Source organism: Hyperolius riggenbachi, chromosome 2 (assembly GCF_040937935.1).
Source record: "Hyperolius riggenbachi isolate aHypRig1 chromosome 2, aHypRig1.pri, whole genome shotgun sequence".
NCBI lineage: Eukaryota > Metazoa > Chordata > Amphibia > Anura > Hyperoliidae > Hyperolius > Hyperolius riggenbachi.
The window spans coordinates 64,486,251-64,511,043 of NC_090647.1; the positions used below are offsets into that span (position 1 = coordinate 64,486,251).

General features: G+C 45.0%; 1 protein-coding gene across 2 annotated transcripts in view; it reads left to right on the forward strand.

Annotated features, from left to right (window-relative positions):
• ARHGAP42 (Rho GTPase activating protein 42) overlaps positions 1–23,056 on the forward strand; it is a 426,935-nt gene extending 403,879 nt beyond the window's left edge. For both annotated transcript variants that reach the window (XM_068266846.1, XM_068266847.1), the window contains exons 18-24: positions 1,003–1,162; positions 8,133–8,277; positions 9,832–10,215; positions 12,995–13,142; positions 14,577–14,639; positions 19,262–19,341; positions 21,304–23,056. In XM_068266846.1, coding sequence (XP_068122947.1) covers positions 1,003–1,162; positions 8,133–8,277; positions 9,832–10,215; positions 12,995–13,142; positions 14,577–14,639; positions 19,262–19,341; positions 21,304–21,392 — 1,069 coding nt within the window. In that variant the 3' untranslated portion in view covers positions 21,393–23,056. The remainder of the gene's footprint in view (positions 1–1,002; positions 1,163–8,132; positions 8,278–9,831; positions 10,216–12,994; positions 13,143–14,576; positions 14,640–19,261; positions 19,342–21,303) is intronic.
• Positions 23,057–24,793: the final 1,737 nt, after the last annotated feature.

The window sequence follows — 24,793 nt, forward strand, 5'->3', positions numbered from 1 at the left end:
CTATAATGCATTGTATGTGTAATACGGATAATGAATAGAACATTAGTAGTAAAGAAAAGAGTCTCATATTTTTATTTTCAGTTATATATATATTTTTTTATAACATTGCATCATTCTGTCATATTAGCAGTTTACAAACCACACTCTGTCTTTCAAAGAGAATCTGAAGTGAAAAAACAAACAAACAAAAATAAACAGATACTCACCTAAGGAGAGGGAGGGCTCTGGGTCCTATAGAGCCTTCCTGTTCCTCCTATGGTGACCGAGTTCCTGCACTGGATCCCCGTCAGCTGTCTCCAACCGATGGGTCAGAGACAGCTCACTTCCGCCGCTTTGACAGGCTTTGTCAATCTTCGGGAGCTCGAGTGCTCCCGAAAACGGCCGCTCCGTACTGCGCACGAGCAAGTGCGCGAGAATGCATGCTTGCCCATGCACAGTACGGAGCGCCCGTCTTATCTTATAGTTTTTACACTTATTTTTTGTGTTGCGGTGGGGATGTCATGCTGTAGCATCCCACCGCAATGCAAAAAAATGATAAAAAATGATACATATTTGACCCTGCGGCAGAGTGCACCGACAGGGTCATGTGCATAGCGCCACCCCCCGCTCAGTGACATACTCTCTGCTGGCCAGGAAGTACGTCACTGGAATGCCCATCGGTTCCTGCATGCGCTCCTGTCAAATTAAATTCCTGCATCGCCCATTGACTCCAATGACTTCCGCCACCTCGGAAGTCGTATGGTAACACACTGCAGACTTTTGTGTTGCTGGGTGGTGATTGAGAAGCTTCTGGCACAACATGATGTAATGTACAAGGCTCTATACACTTGCATGGCGGTTGTGTAACCCTGTGGTAAAAGGGTTGTAATGCAAGTGTCAAAGGAGACAAAATATAGCACTACAATGTGACAATTCTGTGCTCTACATCATTGTGCCGCCATACAGGCAAACCTGTACGCATTTATTATATGTATTAACTTTCTTTGCACTTTCCTCCCTCAGGGTGTCACTGCATAGCCAGCAGAACCTCATGACTGTTTCCAACCTGGGTGTGATATTTGGGCCCACCCTGATGAGGGCGCAGGAGGAGACGGTGGCAGCCATGATGAACATCAAGTTTCAGAATATAGTGGTGGAAATTCTGATAGAACATTACGAGAAGGTATTGCCATTGCATGCGTTTCATTTCATGTAAAGCTGAACTAGAGTCACTGCGGTATATTCACTAAACTCCATTAAACTTAAGGGACACATAAAGTGAGAGGGATTTGGAGGCTGCCATATTCATTTATTTTTAAACAAAGCACATTTTCCTGTCTATCCTGCTGATCCTCTGCCTCTAATACTTTTATCCATAGACCCTGTACAAGCATGCAGAGCACATGTTTGGCTGAAGTTTACTGGATTTACTGTATGCTTGTTTCAGGTGTGTGATTCAGAAATTACTGATGCATGAAAGAGCAGCAGGACTGCCAGGCAACTGGTGTTGTTTAAAAGGAAATACTTTTGGCAGCCTCCATAAACTTTTTGCTTCAGGTGTCTCTTAATCTATGCAGGCAGCTAATTGTCATGTCAAACTAGTCATAATCTAATGAGGTACATACCGTAGTCTTAAAGAGACCCCGAGGTGGGCAGATGGGACACAGAGGCATGCTCTCTGCCTCATAACATGCCTCTGCGTGTCCCCACCGCCGCTCTGCCCCCCCACCGTCGTGCTATATCCCACCGAGATAGGCAACATTATTTGTCGCCATCTCTGAGGTAAACACAGGGAGAGGGATTCCCTGTTCAAAATGCCAGCTAGGGGCGGTCTAACAGGATTTGCAGAGCTGCTATTGGGCAGCTCCCTGGCCACACCCCCTGCTTCTCCCTCGCCTCCCTGCATGCTGACTGAGAGAATGATTACCTATAGGCCACAAAAGTGAAAGTGGGCCAGTGCAGCCCACAGGAGCGGCGTTTTTTTTTTTGTGCGGCTACCTGATCCGCTCAGCCCTACAGGTCAGGTAGCCTACGTTTTTTTTTTTTTTTAAATTAAACCTGCACACATGCCAGATGTATGGTTCTTTTTGAAACTGGAGAAAGGCACAAATAAGTCATGAAGGGTTAATAGTACTTACAGTTAGGAAAGTTATGGCTATTATAAAGTATTTCATGTTTGGGGGGGGTCTGGGGTGGACAATATTTGGTTACCGGGTGCTTTTGCTGACTTTGCATTGCCTTGCTCAGACCTGATAGCAACACTTGAGTACATGTACCAACAGTAAATGTTTTGTAATTAGCATCTCAGCAGAGCTGATTAACTTCCTCTATAGATTTCCACAAAACATGCACTGTTGGTGGGCCTTGAGGACAGGGTTGGGGAACACTGCCACTAGTAGTAAAATACTGGTAATTTTACTATGCATCCAGTACCCACCTCTCATTCTCACTTAAAACCTCCACCTAACATGAACAACCCCCCCCACCCCCCATGCCCAATGCTTTGTAGGTGCGTAACATCCCACACTAATGCCTGCCTAACCCTCCGTTGTAGGTGCCTAACCCCCCCCCCAACATATTTATGTATTTTTAGCCGTTTGGGTATTATCCAGATTCAATTACCGCAAATTAACACCGGTGCCTAACTGACATGTGCTGCCCAATTGACCTGATTCGCCAGTTATAACTACATGTACATTCTGCTTGAGGGTATCCATTATCATCAGTCTGGGGGACAGTCTGTAGTGAGTACAGGTGTCTCCCAGCATCCCTGTCGTCGCTTTCAGGGCCTTCCCAATTGGGATAATCCTTTGACTACTATTGTAGTTCCTGCAGCAGGAGTCCCTCACAGCTGACTCTCCCCCTCCCCTATTCAAAGGAAACTGACAAACTGACCAACATATCTCTCCAATAATCATTCCTAAGTGGTGGAAAGGATCACCAGCAATCGTTTTGGGCAGCAGAAATGTCCCATCTGTGTGTAGTTGAATTCCTAGATAAAATCTTTGGCTCTCGACACACAAAGCCTGATTTAAACTTTTTGTGCCCCTAGGCCAAGTATGTTGTACCTTCCCTTTCTTGTGCAGCAGTGCCCCTCCCATTCCATGTGCAGCCCCCTCTTCCATGTGTAACACCCATGTACTGTAGCCCCTCCCATTCCATGTACAGCCCCTCTTCCATGTGTCTCATCCATGTACAGCAGCCCCTCCCATTCCATGTGCAGCCTCCTCTTCCATGTATATCATACATGTACAGCAGCTCCTCCTATTCCATATGCAGCCCCCTTTTCCATGTGCATCATCCATGTACAGCAGCCCCTTCCATTCCATATGCAGCCCCTTCTTCCATGTGTATGATCCATGTACTGCAGCCCCCTCTTCCATGTGTATGATCCATGTACTGCAGCCCCTCCCATTCCATGTGCAACCCTCTCTTCTATGTGTAACATCCATGTACAGCACCCCTCACATTCCATGTGCAGCCCCCTCTTCCATGTGTATCATCCATGTACAACGGCCCCTCCCATTCCATGTTCAGCCCCCTCTCCCATGTGCATCATCCGTATACAGCAGCACCCCTCCCACTCCATGTGCAGCCCCCTCTTCCATGTGTATCATTCATGTACAGCAGCACCTCTCCCACTCCATGTGCAGCCCCCTCTTCCATGTGTATCATTCATGCACAGCAGCACCTCTCCCACTCCATGTGCAGCCCCCTCTTCCATGTGTATCATTCATGTACAGCAGCACCTCTCCCACTCCATGTGCAGCCCCCTCTTCCATGTGTATCATTCATGTACAGCAGCACCTCTCCCACTCCATGTGCAGCCCCCTCTTCCATGTGTATCATCCATGTACAGCAGCCCCTCCCATTCCATGTGCAGCCCCCTCTTCCATGTGTATCATCCATGTACAGCACACCTCCCATTCCACATGCAGCCCTCTCTTCCATGTGTATCATTCATGCACAGCAGCCCTCTCCCACTCCATGTGCAGCCCCCTCTTCCATGTGTATCATCCATGTACAGCAGCACCTCTCCCACTCCATGTGCAGCCCCCTCTTCCATGTGTATCATTAATGTACAGCAGCACCTCTCCCACTCCATGTGCAGCCCCCTCTTCCATGTGTATCATCCATGTACAGCAGCCCCTCCCATTCCATGTGCAGCCCCCTCTTCCATGTGTATCATCCATGTACAGCACACCTCCCATTCCACATGCAGCCCTCTCTTCCATGTCTAACATCCATGTACAGCAGCCCCTCCCATTCCATGTGCAGCCCCCTCTTCCATGTGTATCCTCCATGTACAGCACCCCTCCCATTCCATGTGCAGCCCCCTCTTCCATGTCTAACATCCATGTACAGCAGCCCCTCCCATTCCATGTGCAGCCCCCTCTTCCATGTGTATCATCCAGGTACTGCACCCCTCCCATTCCATGTGCAGCCCCCTCTTCCATGTGTATCATCCATGTACTGCACCCCTCCCATTCCATGTGCAGCCCCTCTTCCATGTCTAACATCCATGTACAGCAGCCCCTCCTATTCCTTGTTCAGCCTCCTTTTCTATGCGTATCTTCCATGTACAGCACACCTCCCATCCCATGTGCAGCCCCCTCTTCCATGTGTAACATCCATGTACAGCAGCCCCTCCCATTCCATGTGCAGCCCCCTCTTCCATGTGTATCATCCATGTACAGCAGCCCTCTCCCACTCCATGTGCAGCCCCCTCTTCCATGTTATCATCCATGTACAGCAGCCCCTTTCTTCTATGAACAGCTCCCCTTTATTATGTATCAACCCCTCTTTTAATGTCCATGTGCCCCCTTGGGCTGCAGCCACCCAAGGCCCGGGCCTTTGTGGCCTTTCCATCAATCTGCCCTTGACGACACAGTTTATAAATGTATATGTTACAGCAAGAGGCCAATGTGCAAAATTAATTAGGATTTTGGGATTCCCGGTGGCAATATTGTGACAAATGAAGCCGGTTAGTCGGCTCTGTCTCCTCCCGCCTATTCGGCTCCGGCAGTCAGGGACACGCGTGGCCTCCAGAGTCGTTCGTAGCGGCAGGGAAGCAGAGCGGGAGGGCTGCAGACATTGCTTCTGCCAGCACCCGCTCTGCAGAGGAACGAACGGCAAGATTCCCTGCCGCTACGAACGACTCCGCCTGCCAGAGATGAAAGGAGGTGGGCAGGGGGAGGAGCCAGAGCCGAGGAGCCGGCTTCATTTCTTGCATTATTGCCGCCGGGAATCCCGAAATCTTCATTCATTTCGCACATTGGCCGCAGTGAGACGTCCACTTCTAGTTTTGCCAGCTAGAATCAGAAGTGGCCAGACTTTGGGTTCTGGCCATAACCTATATATAATGCCTACTGATTCTTTCGTCATATTCGTTGAAATCTTGTGGAAGTAAACATAGAAAACCGATATTAGTCATAACAGCTGAAAGTACAAGCAAATCATCTCTTTCTCCGCGTTCGATACTAGAGCGGGGCAATTAGCCTGTCCGTGGTCAGACCTGGCTCCTGATCACAGCTGGGCTCTTCTATCTTCCATGAGGAAAATGCTCTTTGTAATACAGACGTGTAATAATGGAGGAAGCAGAACCGGATCCCACGCTGGGCCTGTAATAAAATAAAAGCCTCTCTGCACCGAGGACTTGTTATGAGCACAAATCATAGAAAATTGGAAGTTACAAAACACAAACTAGAACCGGGATTATTTTAGCTTTTTAGCGTTGTTTGCTACCGAGGTAAACTGTGCTGGGGATAAAGTATGTCCTGTTAGTTGGCAGTTGTGCCGGATACATTGTTCTCTGTAGTAAGCAGCAAGAATATCCATCAACAAGGAGAGGACAGAAGCTCCCTCCAGAAGAGCACTATAAATTGTAAAGATTTTACCAAGTTTAAAGGGAACCTGAAGTGAGGAAAATTATTTAAAATAAACACATGACGTAGCTGCAAATGAATATTACATACTTACCTCACCGTCAGTTCATCTCAGAGGCTCACCATTTTCTTCTTACAGTGATCCCTTCCAGTTCTGACAATATTTTGTCAGAACTGAAATATACCAGTTGCTGACAGTTATATATCAGCAGCTGTCAGTTATAACTGAATGTGCAAGGTAATGTCCATGTTTCCCGATGGCTCAAGTGGGCGATATTACAGTTTAACAGTGTGCTGACCAGGAAGCTGTTAGGGGGTAATGGCCATTTTTAAAATGGAGGATGGAGAAATCCATTGATCACAGTGGACAAATGAGTTGCAGGAGAGGAGTAGAGGACTACACAGGAGGTAAGTGTGACCTGTGTATGGTTATTTTAACTTTTTATTTTCTATTCAGGTTCTCTTTAAGAATAAAGCAGCTTTTCCCACTCCATTGTTTCTAAGCAGAAGATTTGCGATGAGCTACGTCAAGTATATTATTATTATTATTTAGTATTTATATAGTGCCGACATCTTCCGCAGCGCTGTACGGAGCATATTGTCTTACCACTTAAAAATACACTGAAACAAAAAAAAATTATGATATAATGGTTTGTATGTGTTGTACAGCTAAGAAATAAAACATTAGGAGCAGAGACATAAGTCTAATATTGTTTCCAGTACAGGAAGAGTTAAGAGAAAGTCCAGTTGTTATCTCTGCAAAAGAGCCATTGAACTCCACCACTTTAGAGAGCTCCTCTTCTGAAGCTTGTTATCTCAACTGTCAGTCACTCTATTTTCTTTTTCTCTGCCAGAGGACAGGTCAAAAGTTCACTAGCCTGCTCTGTAAAATCATTTAGAATGCTGAGTAGAGTATAAACTGCAAATATTAGAGAATTATGCAATGTTATAAAAAAACACTAATAGCTGAAAATAAAAATATGAGAATATTTTCTTTGCTTCTAATGTTCTAGTAATTATCCATACTACACAACCAATGGATTATATCATATTTTTTTTTTTTTTTTTGCTTCAGTGTCTCTTTAACTGCCCCTCAGAGGGGCTCACAATCTAATCCCTTCCATAGTCATATATGTCTATGTGTGTATCATTTAGTGTATGTATCATAGTCTAGGGCCAATTTGGTGAGAAGCCAATGAATGTATCTGTATGTTTTTGGTATGTGGGAGGAAACCAGAGTGAGGAAACCCACAGAGACGGGGAGAACATACAAACTCCTTGCAGATTGTGCCCTGGCGGTGATTCAAACTGGGGAACCTGCACTGCAAGGAGAGAGTGATAATGTTACATGACCGTGTTGCCCCTATATATGCTGCTAACCACTACGCCCCCATGCTGCACGGCAAGAGTGCTAACCACTATGCGTCCCCACGCTGCCCATATGTATGCTGCACGGCAAGAGTGCTAACCACTATGCCACCGTGCTACCCGTATATGCAGTGAAGCTCACACTCACCTGTCTGCCATGCCGTCTTCTCCATCGCCGGGGGCTCCTCCCTGTTCCTTCTCTCCTGGGTTCCTGTGTCACGTCACTACCGCTATAGGCCATTCACTAGTGGTCACGGTTGGTCTAGTGTTTGGTGCTCCGGAAGAGAAGAGACTGGGAGTAGAGCCCGGCAGTGGAGAGAAGACACGCGCCATCAGACTGGTGAGTGCAAGCTCTGCTGCCTACATTCTGCATAGCCAGGGGAGGCATAAATGCGGAGACCCTTCAAGCAGTGCACATTCCTTTACAATCAATTTCATTGATAAGTTTTGTACTTAGTGGTTGCCCATTGTAAAATCATTCCTCTCCCCGATTTACATTTTGGAATTCATCACTGAAGTAGACATCTTTAGTCCTGTCAGGTGCAGCTCTGTGGAATGTTTGTTTCTGAAAATTCCAAAGGCAGTGAAAATAATGCCTGGCCTACCAGAATGGTCTGGGAGGAGAATTCTTCATAGCTAAACAGCCTAAGCTAAGCATCACTGGGAAGGCGGGGCTACATACCAATATACAGCAATCTATAGCTACAGGAAGTGTTTCTGATGCTGACACCAGGAACATTTACTGCCTTCTATTATACGTCACTACAGGGCCTCTTCAAGAGATCTTGTCAAGGAATTTCATAAAAAAAAGTCTAAATGATTGACACAGTATTGTTGGTTGTTGTTTACTCCCAGTAAGGGGACATTTCTATGTTAGTAAAATCCTGTTGTTTTGTGCAGATCTTTCACACAGCTCCAGACCCCAACGTCCCCCTCCCCCAGGCCCAGGCGCGTTCCATTTCCAGACGAACCAGAGCGATCTGTCTCTCCACAGGAACCCGAAAGCCGAAGGGACGGTACACTCCATGCCTCGCCGATCAGGACAGTGAGTATGAATCCCGAGTTCCTCACAGTGAGGCAAATCAGCAGTTCTGTCATTATGTCACCAACACCCTGTGCTACTGACATGTACCTGCAGTAATCTCCCAATGGCTTTTGTTCACCTGGGGAACCTCCTGGGAGCTCCATGCAGGTAGTGTTCAGTTTTGTGGGACAGGAGTCACACTTATCAATGCAGAAAGTGGAAAGGTTTTTTCGCATATGCAAATGTTCCAGACACTATTTACTGGTGAAACTCGAAAAATATGAATATCCTGGAAATCCATTTATTTCAGTAATTCAACTTAAAGAGGAACTCCAGTAAAAATAATGTAATAAAAAAAGTGCTACATTTTGCCTAATCTCTTTAAATGCAAAATTCTGCCCTGTGTGGAACCCAACCATTTTGGCGTAATTAGAGGGGAGCAGCCATTGCCATTTAGCGTGGCCCAGAGCTGTGTGGTGGCCCACACTAATAACCTTCTCTTCCTCTGATAGAGGGATCCATCATTCAGATCATTTGTTTTTGTGGCTTCACTTCCTATGGGTGTGAAGATCATGATGGCCACACTTTTTTTTAATGATGCTTGCAAGATGGGCTCCAAGGATGTGAGGGTCACCAAAGGGGAGGCACGGGAAGGGGTGTGAACATTGATGGCCCAGTCAAATTGAGCACTATAGCTAGTGCTAAAATGCTGAATCCCTGTGGCAAAACGAAAGGTTTATACCCCCCAAATCCCCTTTACTAAGTGCGGGGAGCGCTTCCTTGAGGCAGAGCTTAGGGCTGTAGCTCTGCCTCTTCGCGCGTCAATCCCCACTGGTCACCGCCTCTTCCCGCCCCTCTCAGTCTTCCTTCACTGAGAGGGGCGGGGAGAGGCGGAGATCCACGGGCAGATTGACGCGCGTGGAGGCAAAGCTACAGCTCAAAGCTCTGCCTCCATGGGCAGCAAGATCCACAACCAAGAAAGTCATGCATTTTGCACAGGGGATTTGGGGGGTATAAACCCCTCGTTTTACCGTGGGGATGCAGAGTTTTAGCACTAGCTATAGTGCTTAACATAAATAGACTTGGTTTTAGACTCGCTTCAGAGTCTCTTCAAAGGGTAATTGAACCTCCATGGGACAAGATGAGATTAATGTGCATGTACAGTGCCATTACCACATAGAACTAGGCAGTGCTCCATTTTTCTATTTCCCACTGTAAGTGTAAAGATTTCAGGTGTGTAAATTACAGTTTCTCTCCAGTCTAGTGGGACTTTAACTCTTAACAATTACTAATTACAAGCCATAAAACTATTGCCTGGCAGAGAACTACTTTTCAGTGCATGGAATAGTTAAAGAAGGTCCATAGTTCACAGATTGTAGCTCTGGAACACTAAAAGACTGAAATTCATCTAAGATAATAAAAACATTAAACCTACATTTTTAGTAATTAAACACAAAATAAACTATGGTATTCTAGCAAAAAGTTATATTTAGTGAGTAGGACCATAGATACAATGGTATCTCGATTTTCAATTCAGGTTTGTTTTAACTCTCTTCTGTTTTTTCCCCCCTATAGGTGACTCATACAGCAGCAGCCCAACCAGCACTCCTATGGGAAGCGTGGAGTCCCTGTCCTCACACTCCTCGGAGCAAAACGTAAATTCCAGATCAGCGTCTTCACCACAGAGAGACAAGAAGGGCAGTGGCATTCCATGGGTGACCTCCACTCCTTCATCTAACGGCCAGAAGAGCTCCAGCCTATGGACTACAAGCCCAGAATCCAGTTCCAAGGAGGACGCCTCCAAAACGGATGTAGAGTCTGATTGTCACAGCGTGTCTTCTGTCACCAGCCCTGGAAACATTTCCCCTCCCATTGACCTGACCAAGAAAGGACTCTATGAGCTTTCTGGACTTAAACGCTCCACGGCCTCCTCTCTGCGCTCCTTACCATCCACGGAAGGTGAGTGCTTGCTCAAGGCTAGAGAACCACGGAGGAAGCAACACTGTGGAAAATAGCACCATAATGACATCCAAAAACACTTTATCATGAGGTTCTTTTATGCTTATTTTTTGTCATATGGTGCAAAACCAGTAATTACTTTAACCTCCTTAGCCGCTATCTCGAGTCCGCAGCTCAGAGTGGTAATCCCGTGTCTGAGTGAGTTATATGCAGGAGCTGCTTCAGATCTCTCTGAGGTATGTTTTTTTTTCTTGTTTTTAGGATGTAAAAGCTTGTGAAAAAATTGCACGGCTTTTAGACCCTTAATCTGGAAATAATCATAACGCCGGGGAGTTTAAAATATGCCGAAATATATATATATATATATATATATATATATATATCACAAAAAAAACAGGATTATCTAAAGGAGAGAAAGTTTTGATCCGGAGATAGGCAAAACTAGCTGATCTCTGTCGGGTCCGCTCAACTGCGCAGGTGCAGGAGACTTGCGCCTGCGCAGTAGAGCGGCCCGATGGAGATCGGCTATTTTCGCCTATCTCCGGATCAAAACTTTCTCTCCTTTATATAATCCTGGTGTTTTTGTGATATACTGCGCCTGCACGGGAGCCAAAAGGTAAATATTTACATCGCCGCCGCTCAGGGAGGATTTTCTCCGCCGCCGTGGGGCCAAGGAGGACGGGGGAAGCCTCAATAGGATCCGGAGGCTTCCCCCACCCGAGGTGAGTACCCCCAGGGGAGTTTTTTCACTGCAGATTTTCTTTAAGGTCCTCGTGACTAAAAAAAAAAACAATGGGCATGGGCTATACTACACTGGTGGAGGCGCCCTTGATGATATAATTCCACTTGATGTTGTATATATGCAGAGCATAATTTCTTACCTTCTCAGAAGGACAAACAATTATTTAATGGAAAAAGTAATGTTTATTCATTCACGGTAGACAACGCATTTCACGGGTCTTGGCCCACTTCCTCAGGTCAATACACGTGCCTGTAGAACTTTTGATCATGAACGGGAGCGTCTCTAAAAGGGAACGAAGACCAGGAACATAATGGTACAGTATTGCTGGATAATTGAATCGTATAATATATGTATATATATATATATATACATATATATATATATATATATGTATGTATGATTATACTCACAAGAATAGGTTGAAAATGCCCGGAAACACTGTTACAGCCTACAGGGAGTTGACTGTCCTCGCTCGGTATTTCAGGTCTGCTTTTTATGAGCTGGTTGTTTGTACTCCTTGAAAGTTCCTTAAAGGGGAACTGAAGAGAGAGGTATATGGAGGTTGCCATGTTTATTTCCTTTTAAGCAATACCAGTTGCCTGGCAGCCCTGCTGATTCTCTGCCTCGAATACTATTAGCCATAGCCCCTGAACAAGCATGCAGCAGATGAGGTGTTTCAGACTTTAAAGAGAACCCAAGGTGGGTTTGAAGAATATTATCTGCATACAGAGGCTGGATCTGCCTATACAGCCCAGCCTCTGTTGCTATCCCAAACCCCCCTAAGGTCCCCCTGCACTCTGCAATCCCTCATAAATCACAGCCACGCTGCTGACAAACAGCTTGTCAGAGCTGGCTGTGTTTATCTCTATAGTGTCAGTCTGCTGCCCTCCCCGCCTCCTGCAGAACTCCAGTCCCCGCCTGCATCCCTTCCCTCCCTGCTGATTGGAGGGAAGGGACGGGGGCAGGGACCGGAGCTATGCAGGAGGCGGGGGAGCAGCTGAGACTGACACTACAGATGTAAACACAGCCTCACAGCATGGCTGTGATTTATGAGGGATTACAGAGTGCAGGGGGACCTTAGTGGGGTTTGGGATAGCAACAGAGGCTGGGCTGTATAGGCAGATCCAGCCTCTGTATGCAGATAACATTCTTTAAACACACCTCGGGTTCTCTTTAAAGTCAGATCTGACAAGACTAGCTGTATGCTTGTTTCTGGTGTTATTCAGATACTACTGCAGAGAAATAAAACCAGCAGGGCTCCCAGGCAACTGGTATTGATTAAAAGGAAACAAATATGGCAGCCTCCGTATACCTCTTACTTCAGTTCCCCTTTAAGGGAACACTAAAAAACTGCAACATCCCAGAGGTGTAAAACTTACAGAAACCCTGTCAGGTGGGTCAGATGTATATAAAACTCTTAAAAAACAGTCTAAAAAGAAGAGGTAGTGTTGGTTTTACCTCTCCTAAAGAATAAGGCCAGTATTACTGGAGATACAAGGTTTTTATTTAAAGTAGACCTGAACTCTTGCACAGGACAGAAGGAAAACAGAGAGGAATGCACATTGTATGTATTTAGAGAGTTTAGCCTCTAATTCCTCATCATCTGTGACAAATCACAAGCTGTAATTTGATCTCAGCTGAGTCAGCTGGGTGCCATGGCAGAGCAGCTAATTGGTAAACACAGGGTGTTTACAATATGTCTGTTTCCATGAAAGCAAGAAGTAGACACACTGCAGATTAATTGCAGGATTTGTATCATTTGAAACAAATAATTTTTTTAAGGTTAGTATGTTGTTGATTATCTTTTTGAGCAGAGAGGAAGTTCTGAGTTCAGGTCCGCTTTAAGCACTAAAACAAGGGACAACGTGTTTCGCGGAGTCTTGTCCGCTTCTTCAGGTCAGCGTGATAAAAGTGCCTTAGCAGTGTGGTTGTGCTATCCTGAGAGCATCTATGCCTTTGTGTCCAGTAGTCATCCATAACAGCATTGTGATGTTCACAGCCCTTTGTATGAGATAATGGACCTGTTGCTCCCTGCAGGTATGAAGAGCAGAAGTCCGTCTACTCAGAGCCTCACATCTGTAGAGCTAAAAGACATCGGAAAGAGTTATCCAGACTTACCGCCCAAGGTGATGAGACGGAGACTGGACACCGGCTCCAGTAATGGCTACCAGAGGCCGGGATCAGTGTAAGCACTCTGCTTCTCATAGCTCTACAAATAATGTCCAGAAACACCTAAAGAGTATGTGTGAATTTGTCCCTTTGGATGTGACTCCAGAATCCGATCAAATCAGATGAAATAAGCTTATCCTGGATACATGAAGGACTTGCTGAAACTGCCGCACATCTCTCACAACCTCAGACCAGCAGGATCCAGAAACTTGGTCACTCCCAGAATGCACCTACACTTGCCCATGCCTTATCCTAACCTATCCTAATATTAAACCATAACACCCCCTCAATAATAACACCTTACGGACCACTAACCTCCCTGCCAACCCTCCAGCCCCCCTCCCCTCCCCTTCCATCACAAACTCACACACCTTGACACCAATCCCTTCCTGACCCCCCCCCCCCCCCCCCACACACACACACACACACACACACACACACAGATTTTTACCTCCCCTCTCCCCCACAGATTTCTGCAGCACGCAACTGAATCACTAGATTCGGGTTGTGGCTATGCAGCAGAACAGGAACTGCAGCCGAATTGAAAGCAGCCACTGCTCCCAGTGGAAATAGACCCTTAAAGGGAAACTTCAGCCTAAACAAACATACTGTCATTAAGTTACATTAGTTATGTTAATTAAAATAGATAGGTAATATAATCTCTTATCCGCCCTGTTTTAAAAGAACAGGAAAATGTTTGTGATTGCATGGGGGCAGCCATCCTTTTCATGGGACAGCCATCTTTTTGGTTGAAAGGAGGTGACAGGGAGCATGAGACACAGTTCCAACTGTCCTGTGCCCTGATAACCCCTCCCAGCTGCACGCGCTAGACTTCAAATCTCAAATTCAACATTCTAAAAAAATTTGCACTACAACAGCAGAAGAACAATAACATCAGAAATCCTATCATGCTTTGCACAGCATCAGGGGAAAATGCCCAGGCAGTTTTCTTCTGTGCAGTTAAAAATGTGGCTTAGGTAAGAAAAACAAAGTTCTGATGCTGTGAAACTTAAAGAAACACCAAACCTTTTCAGTGCTGCTGAGTAGATTTTTAGTCTGGAGGTTTACTATAAGTCCCAATGGACAACAATGTGGTCGTTGATTACTAATTTACATGGCCCATAGTTGCACCCAGTACTTTGTGGCCATGATATCGCCCATTTTCCCTGCTACCTGATTTCAAAGCCGATGTCTTCGTTGGAAATAAGCAACCCTTTCAGTTCGGCATTTGCACAAAGGGGCTGAATCTAGGGAGGAGAGACGGTAAGTTGTACTGCAGGTTCAAGCACATCTGTTTATAGTCACATATCAACATGATTGGCTCCTGTTGACTTTGTTTTAGGTTTAATAAAACAAAGGAAGAGAACTGACTGCATTGCAAAAGTTTGAGAGTTCTTTTTTTCTTTCTAATAAATTAATCCATCCTTTCTGGGGTTTTTTTCTTCTTTAGAGTGGCAGCTAAGGCACAGCTTTTTGAAAGTGCGGGATCATTGAAACAGCCTCCAATTGGACGGTAAGTTACTAATGCACTTCTGCTCAGATTAGATAGCTGGGCTTATTTGTCCGAAGTTTTGGCTAGCGGTGAAAGATGGAGGGCTCCATCTTGTTTAAAGTGAACACAAACCAAGTACAAATATGTAAAATAATGACGGGACATGATGTAACTGCAAATGAATATTACATACTTACCTCACCGTCAGCTCCTCTTAGAAGCTCACCATTTTCTTTTAATAATGATTCCTTCCAGTTCTGACTAGATCTAGTCAGGTGTGTCTCTTAGGAAGCTGAAGATGGATTGGGGAACCCACAGCGATGCAACGAACGAGCATTCCCCGATTCGTACAAATGGGACAAGAGAGGTAAAGGGGGACACAAAACGTACAATGGGGACAGAAAGGGTACACATGAGAGACACAAGGGGGACACAAAGGGAATACAAGGGGGACACAAGAGGTACAAATGGGACACATGAGGTACAAATGGGACACATGAGGTACAAAGGGGGCATAAGAGGTACAAGGGGGACGCAAGGGATACAAGGGGGACACAAGAGATACAAAGGGGGCATAAGAGATACAAAGGGGGCATAAGAGGTACAAGGGGGACACAAAGGGATACAAAGGGGACACATGAGGTACAAGGCGACACAAGAGGTACAAGGGGGACACGAGATACAAAGGGGGCATAAGAGGTACAAGGGGGACACAAAGGGAATACAAGAGGGACACAAGAGGTACAAAGGGGACACATGAGGTACAAGGCGACACAAGAGGTACAAGGGGGATGCAAGAGATACAAAGGGGGCATAAGAGGTACAAGGGGGACACAATGGAAACAAGAGGTACAAGGGGGACACAAGAGATACAAAGGGGGCATAAGAGGTACAAGGGGGACACAATGGAAACAAGAGGTACAAGGGGGACACAAGAGGTACAAGGGGGACGCAAGGGGTACAAGGGGGACACAAGAGGTACAAGGGGGACGCAAGGGATACAAGGGGGACACAAGAGATACAAAGGGGGCATAAGAGGTACAAGGGGGACACAATGGAAACAAGAGGTACAAGGGGGACACAAGAAGTACAAGGGGATATAAGAAGTACAAGGGGACATGAGAGGTAGAAGGGGGACACAAGAAGTACAAAGGGGACACAATGGAAACGCAAGAGTTAGAAAGGAGGCACAATGGGGAAACAAGTGGTACAAGGGGGACACAAGAGGGGATTGGGGGCTAAAGATTCACAAGACCCCCTGCACCTCGGACGCATCAGGTTTAGTAAATTTCCCCCCCTGGTTTTGGTCCTCTAAACCTAAGTGCGTCTAATGGTCAGAAAAATAAGTTATATAGCATGTTCTATAGAGCACAGCATCCAGTCATTCTCAGATTACCGGTAACAGTAGTATGTTTTAATGCTGCTGAACCAAAACGGCTAAACACAAAATCTTTCTAAAAGCAAATGACTCTGATTAGCGGGTCGTGATGTGGATGTTATCTGCCAGCAGAGAGCCAGGAAGTCATGGGAAATATTTCTATGTAGACCAGATAGCATTAATAATTGCTTGGTTTTCACCATTAATAACGTTCTCTGGGGGGTTATTACATTTTATGACTGCGGTGACATGTTTTCCCCAGTGAAGAGGGAGGAAGTGATTTTTTCCTCTTAATGGGGTGTTGGGTGACCTGAGCTTCCCAGATGTTCCTTGTCATGCTGGGATCTGTAGTTCTGGCGCCACGTGATGCAGGCTCTCGAGGTGACTCGCTGGCGGGGAGGTGAGTTTTTAGGGAGCGCGGGCACCAGGGGGACATTTTTATACTGGGCTGGGGGGCGGGGCCAGTATGGCGTCAACTCTAGGTCGATTTCTGATAGTTTTCATGCTGATATCTGTCGGAAATCGGTCTGCAAAGTATGGGCAGGAAACAGATCCCTACCAGATGCTCGTGGCCTAAGGATTCTCATCTCATGGTCGATCTGCCCATATATCGACTGATGTTTGTGCACCTTAAAAGACCACCAAATATTAAAATGTAAAATGTATGTAAACACATACAAATAAGAAGCCTGTTTCTTCCAGAGTAAAATGAGCCTTAAAGAGACTCCGTAACAAAAATTGCATCCTGTTTTTTATCATCCTACAAGTTCCAAAAGCTATTCTAATGTGTTCTGGCTTACTGCAGCACTTTGTACTATCACAGTCTCTGTAATAAATCAGCTTATCTTTCCCCTGTCAGACTTGTCAGCCTGTGTCTGGAAGGCTGCCAAGTTCTTCAGTGTTGTGGTTCTGCTATGAACTCCCTCTTCCAGGCCCCTCTATGCACACTGCCTGTGTGTTATTTAGATTAGAGCAGTTTCTCTCTTCTCTCTTATCTCTTAGAGCAGCCTGAAACTTCAGTGCATGAGAGATGCAGGGGAAAAGAAACACACAAATGATCTCTTGAGATTCAAAAGGAAGGGTGTATACAGCCTGCTTGTGTATGGATGTATTTTCTATGTGTGGACACATCATTTTAACAATACAGATTCTCTTTAAATTACTTTTTTACTATGTGGCTATCAGGTAGTAGAAATCTGACATTACCAACAGGTTTTTGGCTAGTCCATCTCTCCATAGGGGATTCTCAGCATGGACTTTATTCTTTATAAAGACACTCCTTGAAAAGATTTATACAAAGATGCTGGCCAGCCTCCCTGCTCCCTGCACGCTTTTTTGGCAGTTGGACGGAGCAACTGCCATTCACTAAGTGCTTTTGAAAATAAAGAAGACCCTGTGAGTCCCCCATGAGGAGATAGGCTACCTGTCAGTTCTGTGAGATTTCTACTACTTACTGTAAGCGACAGCCACATGGAAGAAAAGTAATGTATGGCTCATTTTACTCTGGCAGAAATGTACTTCTTATCTGTATATATTTACATAGATTTTAAATTTTAAGATTTTCGTGACAGTGGTCCAATAAGGCTCTTTTCACACCAACAGCATTTTGATCTGATTTTCGGAACACTTCTTTTTAGCCTATTACAAACTCAGCACCTTTATAATGGATATCGAAGGAATTAAGTTGTTGCAATTTTCAGTCGCTTACCTTGCTACATATTTTGTGCATTTACAATTTAGGCCAATGTGCAGAGAAACACAAAACACCCAAAAATTGCATTGTAAAATATCATACACTTTAAAGTGTGATAGCGTATATTTCTCGGTGCGTAAAGGGCCTAGGGGCTGTTTCACACTGCAAGTGCTTTTTCAGTGATTTGCTGATTGCCAACAACCAAATTCGACCTATGTAATGCCCCGTTTTCACACCGGAATGGTTCGTTTTGCTTAAAATCACGACAGCGGTGCGCTCTGCATCTTACAGTGTTTGCAATTGTCTTACACATAAAGAAATGCTGTAAAAAAGCAAAAGTACAAAGGAATCTCTTACTAAATAATCCATAACAATATCCTATCTCCAAACTGTCCATTTTTTGGAGGGGCAGTCCCTCTTTTGGAACCAAATCCATCTGTCCCTCTTTCTTTCTCATTCGTCCCTCTTTCAGGACTCATGTACAGATCTCTGTAAATATATGAATTTTTCTACTAAAAATTGTGTTTAATTGACTCTAAACTTTTAATTCTTAAAGCACACCTCACGCGAGAGGGATAATGGAGGCTGACATTTTAATTTCCTTTTAACCTCCTGAGCGGTCTGGACGAGCTCAGCTCGTCCATCACCGCCGGAGGCTGCCGCTCAGGCCCTGCTGGGCCGATTTTTATCAAATAAAGTGCAGCACACGCAGCCGGCACTTTGCCAGCCGCGTGTGCTGCCTGATCGCCGCCGCTCTGCGGCGATTCGCCGCGAGCAGCGGCGAAAGAGGGCCCCCCTAGCCGCCTGAGCCCTGCGCAGCCGGAACAAAAAGTTCCGGCCAGCGCTAAGGGCTGGATCGGAGGCGGCTGACGTCAGGACGTCGGCTGACGTCGATGACGTCACTCCGCTCGTCGCTATGGCGACGATATAAGCAAAACAAGGAAGGCCGCTCATTGCGGCCTTCCTTGTTTATTCTGGGCGCCGGAGGCGATCGGAAGATCGCCTCCGGAGCGCCCTCTAGTGGGCTTTCATGCAGCCAACTTTCAGTTGGCTGCATGAAATAGTTTTTTTTTTATTTAAAAAAAACCCTCCCGCAGCCACCCTGGCGATTTAATCAGAACGCCAGGGTGGTTAAGCAATACACATTCCCTGGCTGTCCTGCTGATCCTCTGCCTCCGATACTTTTAGCCATAGACCCTGAGCAAACATGCAGATCAGCTGCTCTGACTGAAGTCTAACTGGATTAGCCACATGATTTTTTTCAGATGTGTGATTCAGACACTATTGCAGCCAAAGACATCAGCAGGACAGCCAGGCAACCGGTATTGTTTAAATGGAAATTAATATGGCAGTCTCCATATCCCTCTCACTTCAGGTGTACTTTTAAGGCCAGTGTACAATTCTGTAGTGAAGTAAATTCTGTCCTCTGCCTACCACAGACAGGTCATATACAGCCGATGTACTTGTAAAGTCTATAGAGTACTGGTTTTTAGAAGGTATACTGTACCTATTGTTGTAATTATAAACGTTTGCTGCATTTAGTTTTAACTACTTGTGATTTTTTTTGTCCAGGCAAGCAAAAGCAATGTATTCCTGTAAAGCAGGACACAGCCATGAGCTCTCCTTCCCCCAGGGGGCGATCTTCACCAATGGTTAGTCTGCACTTACTTCCTTGTCTCATCAGTACAGCAGGTGTTGTTCTGTATATTTTCATCCTGCCTGTTCATTTCTGACAGTACATATTTCCACTGCTGCATTATTTTCCAAGTCAGTGCAATGTATTTGTACCTCGTAGGTTCCAGTATCTCCTGTGAAGCAGTATTTTGGCCGATTTTTTTGTTATTATTATTTTTACTGAGGCTTTGTGTGGAGAGAGTGGTGTGGTGGTTTGTACTTTGTAGCAATTGAGTCCTAGGTTCAATCCCTGTCCTGCACAGGGATGGGTTTGTACTTTTCATCACCCTAGGCCCATTGTTACCAAGTGCCCTTCCCCCTGCTGCTTGCCTCTTCACAGTGAGTTGTAGAGATGCTGCAATGTACAGCAGTGGTGAGTGTGGTGAACAGCCAGTGACTAGATGCATAGCATAGTGGCCTCACTGCCTGCTTGCCAAGCCGCCCAAGCCTTTTTGCTGCCCAAGGCACTGGCCTACTACTCTGTATTCCTTAGAGCCTTCCCTTACCTCTTTGCGCCTCCTCATTCCACCACCCAGCCGAGATGACCACCCAACCTAGCCCCCCCCCAGGTCTCCGGGTACTTCCAAAGATGAGCAGCTCCATATTGCACACATGCGAGAGTGGACTTGTGCGTGTGCAGTGCGAAGCCGCCTGTCTTCAGGGAGTATTTGGACACCTGAGTGCTTCTTAGGAGACCTGCAGTCGCAGCTGGTAGCATAGCTTCCTGAGGAATGAGGGGAGGCAGAGAGGAACAGGAAGCCTCCAGTGTTCCCCAACCCTGTTCCTCAAGGCCCACCAACAGTGCATGTTTTGTATAAAGCCACATAAGTAGTTAATAAACTCTGCTGCAACACTGATTACCCCACCTGTGATTGTATGTGGTTTCCTGCAAAACATGTACTGTTGGTGGGCCTTGAGGACAGGATTGGGGAACTCTGCTCTCATGTATCCAGCGCTTAGGTGAGGATCCAACTTTTTCGTTTTAGGTTAAAGTTGTCCTTTCAAGAAAGATGTAAATTAGGGATTTTTGAGAGTTATTCCCCATGCGGATATACATCTCACCCATAAGGGGGGGAAGACAGTACTTCATTTTATAAACGCCTCACAAGAACTGTCTCAAAGTACAAATTAATATATTACTTGCCTTAGCAACTGTAGACAAAGACAAGACACCGAACGTTTATATTGTGCTTTTGTCCTGGCAGACTTCAAGCGCCAGAGCTGCAACCACTAGGGCACGCTCTAAAGGCAGTAGAAGTGTTAGGGAATCTTGCCCAGGGTCACCTCACTGAATAGGTACTGGTTTACTGAACAGGAAGAGCCAAGATTCAAACCCAGGTCACCAGTGTCAGAGACCGATCCCTTAAAAGGAACCTTAACTGAGATGGATATGGATATTTCCTTTTAAACAATATCAGTTGCTTGGCAGTCCTGCTGATCTCTTTGACTGCAGTAGTGGCTGAATCACAAACCTGAAACAAGCATGCAGCTAATCCAGTCTGACTTCAGTCAGAGAACTTGATCTGCATGCTTGTTCAGGGGCTGTGGCTGAAAGTATTATAGACACAGGATCAGCAGGAGACTCAGGCAACTGGTATTCTTTTAAAAGGAAAAATCCATATGCTTCTCAGTTTAGGTTCCCTTTAACCAGTACACTATCCAGCCACTTCATCCAACTGTAGTACAAAAGTTCATAATATTGACTAAGAGCATCTTGGTTTTAACACTTTTAGTCAATATTGCGAAGCCAAGTAATTAATTAATTTGTAGCACTTTGAGACAGTACATTTCTTGCGAGGTGTTTGACTTTGAAGAAAGATCAGTTTTGTAGAATCAATGTTCTTTGAAGCTCCATTGCATTCTTGCTAGATTATGAAACCGTGGCCACCAATTTCTTACGACAAATTTCTATTAACGGTCACCTTTTTCCTGTTATCCAGTGTACAAATCGGTGGAGCCGGGCTGGTTGAAGGCAACCTATGAAGGCAAGACAGGACTTGTTCCAGAGAATTATGTAGTCTACCTCTGATGATGTCATTGGACAGTTGCATATCTTCATGGTATCCATGGTGACATATGAGATGACTGTATCTGGCATGGTTATAGCGATGAGCCAGTTCATAGTAGAGTAAAGGGCTCTGTAGGCCTACGTGATTGGTGGACTCTCCAGAATCATGGTCCAGCGACACTTGTTATGAAGACTTTACTCGGCACGTGGACACTGTATAGGAACATAGGTTCATGTTGCTGAACGGGTGTCCTGGTTATACGGTACATAGTCATCGAGGACATGCACTGATCCCGTTATCCGGTACCCAACCGACCAAGAAGTTGACCACTTGAATGACACACCATGACCTAAGTGCATCTTCTTTGCATTAACAATAATTTACATTTATGATAGCTGTATTTTATCTTCACGTTGTACGTACTAGTAGGTATTTTTATGTGATTTTTATTTGCCAGCAAACCACGAATGTTGCCCTCCATGAAGGCTGTAGGTATTATGTGTCTGAGAACCTGATTTTACTGCAGGTAGTTTGTTCCATACGTGACAACGTTCTCTGAAAAGAATATGTACCTGTATGCATCACAAAAGACTACTTAAAGGTAAATTAAACTTCTGAAAATTGCTTAAAGCTGAACTTAAGTCCTAAAACTAAAAAATATCAAAACCAAGCTCCAATATATCTATTTAGAGTAATAGATTTGTATTTATTTCCATTGTCATCTGTTCGATTTACCTATAATGATTACAGGTTATGTTCATTAGGGACTAGGACCAATAACCGTAACCTTGTGCTAGGAGATGATGGTCTTAGGGAGCTGATTATGCCCCTCCCTCCTGTACACTCCTCTCTGCGCTAAAAGATAAGCGACAGCATAATAACCTTTGAAGAAAAGCATTTCTTTGTTACAGCTGATACAAATCCTGCAATAAATCTGCAGTGTGTCCACTTCCCGCTTTAATAGAAGCAGACATAGGGTTAACATCCTGTGTTTACAAATTAGCTGCTCTGCTGAGGCAGCCAGCTGACACAACTGAGAGATCAAATTACAGTTGTGATTAGTCACAGATGAGTGGCGATAAGACTGGCTAAACACTTTAAATATATACAGGGTTCATGTCTCTATGTTTTACTTCTGCCCTGTGCAAGAGTTCAGGTCCCTTTGAACATAGCCCCTTTGACCGAAAGGTGGAGAAACATTTCAAAAGTGGGGGAAAAGTGAGAAATTTGGTCCCTATTTTCCACTTTTTACAATGCAGTTCTACAAATGATAAGCTGGAGTTATCCACATTTTTTGGAAAACAGGTCCGTTCATATTTTTATACAGATCTTCTCAAAATGAATAATGAATAAATATAAAATGGGGAACAGAAAGGTGAAATGGTGCTATTTATACCCTTTTTTATTGGCACCAATGAACAAAACATGGTGAGATATATCAAAAAGTTGGAGAATGACCTGCTCCCGGCTTTATGCATACACTTCAATTTTAAACCTCGTACACAAGGTAGACCTTCTTCCCCCGAAATGAATGAGAAACTACGTTTCGCCAGGGAATTGTTGGATAAAAATAGGCACAGCAATGCACAAAGACACTGATAGACAATGCTTAGTACTCATGTAGACCAACCCATTCTGGCGGATCCGTTAGGTAGGGTTCACATTTATTAACATTTGAATGTGAATGTGCGATAGTGCTTTTGCCGCTCATTTAAAGAGAGTCTGAAGCATGTCATTACTGTAAAGCACTATAGATAGTGCTAAACCGCCGCATCCCCACGGCAAAACGAGGGGTTTATGTCAATCTCCGCTGATCGCCGCCTCTCCCCGCCCCTCCGTCACGGGGAGAGGCGGAGATCCCTACGGCGAATTGACGCGCATGGAGGCAGAGCTGCAGCTTAAAGCTCTGCCTCCATGAGCAGCAAAATCCACAACCAAGAAAGTCGTGGATTTTGCAGAGGGGATTTAGGGAGTATAAACCCCTCGTTTTGCCGTGGCGATGCGGCGGTTTAGCACTATCTATAGTGCTTTACAGTAATAACATGATTTAAGACTCACTTCAGAGTCTCTTTATGAAAGTCAGTGGATATTTGCACTTTTGCTGAAATCTGAAAAATTGCGTTCCCGTTTTCACATGCAAGATAAAACCATAAATCTTGCAGCATAAATTTGCATTTTGCATGTGAATTCTCATTCCCATTGAAAATGTTTTTGAGTATTTTAAACTTAACAGTTTTTCACAATATTAGTCCTTTAACTTGTTTCTAACACCACTAGTTGCCCAGTTCTGCCGTCACCTGTACACAGCTGACCATTTCAGCGCAGAGATCTTACCACTCAGGGAGACACAGACTGCGCAGCGCTTTAACCCATTGGCAGCTTGACTAGAGTAATCTCGCTTGAGATAAGTGCACTGCTTTTGATCTCAGTTGGCAGAACTCGTTGTGCTGTAAATTCTTGGAATGCTTTGATGTCTCTCTGCTATTAGAAAATATAGAAACGGAATGCAGAAGTGCTCTGTTATTGTCTCACACTGCCCCCTAGTGACAAGTGGCCATAAATACACATTACAGCAGTACTAATTAGAAGCAAGGAAATATAACAAGTAAGATATACAAAAAAAGTGCTAAAATAAATTGGCCTGGAGCACATGCAAGCCTCTAAATAAATTGGCTGGTAAAGGGTTAATGCCATCTCTGTATTTATCCGGAACACCTGCACAGGCAGCACAAGAACACTAGCTATGGTGGCAGCAGAGGACAGATCCCCACAAAGCGGTGATTAAGCAGCAGGCATAATTGTGTCAGTAGTTAATAAATAATAACATAACGGTGCAGATTGCAGCACCTCCGTGTTTCCTGTTTGCTGAGTAGCCAGAGCAGGCTGGTAACATCATGTCCATCTCTCTGGTAATCATAATTAGGCCAGGCATTATGTTTGTTGTCCTTTGTTCAGGTAGCCCTGGCAACAGTCACTAAGAATATACAGCAGTGATCCTCTGCCTGTATAGAGGGTTACTTGCAGGAGCGTCTCACTTCTGCCCAGTCATGAGGACTCCTAATTCTGTACGCTTCCAAAGGGGTATCGTAAAGTTTTTATTATCACCTGGAAGTTATGATATATTGATGAAATTTAGTCAGTGTCATCATTAGTCTTTGAGGCCTTGTTCACATTTAAAATTGCAATCGCTGACGCCAGCGCTTTGCGATTTTGTGGGCAATCTTTTTTAGCGCCTCCCTGTGCTTAGCTGCGCGCTGCGATTCTTTTTTTTATAAAGCACTTTTCTAACGCAAGTCAGGAAGTGAACTCTTTGACCCAGGAAGTCAGGAAGTGAACTCTTTGACCCATGAAGTCAGAAAGTGAACTCTTTGACCCAGGAAGTCAGGAAGTGAACTCTTTGACCCAGGAGGTCAGGAAGTGA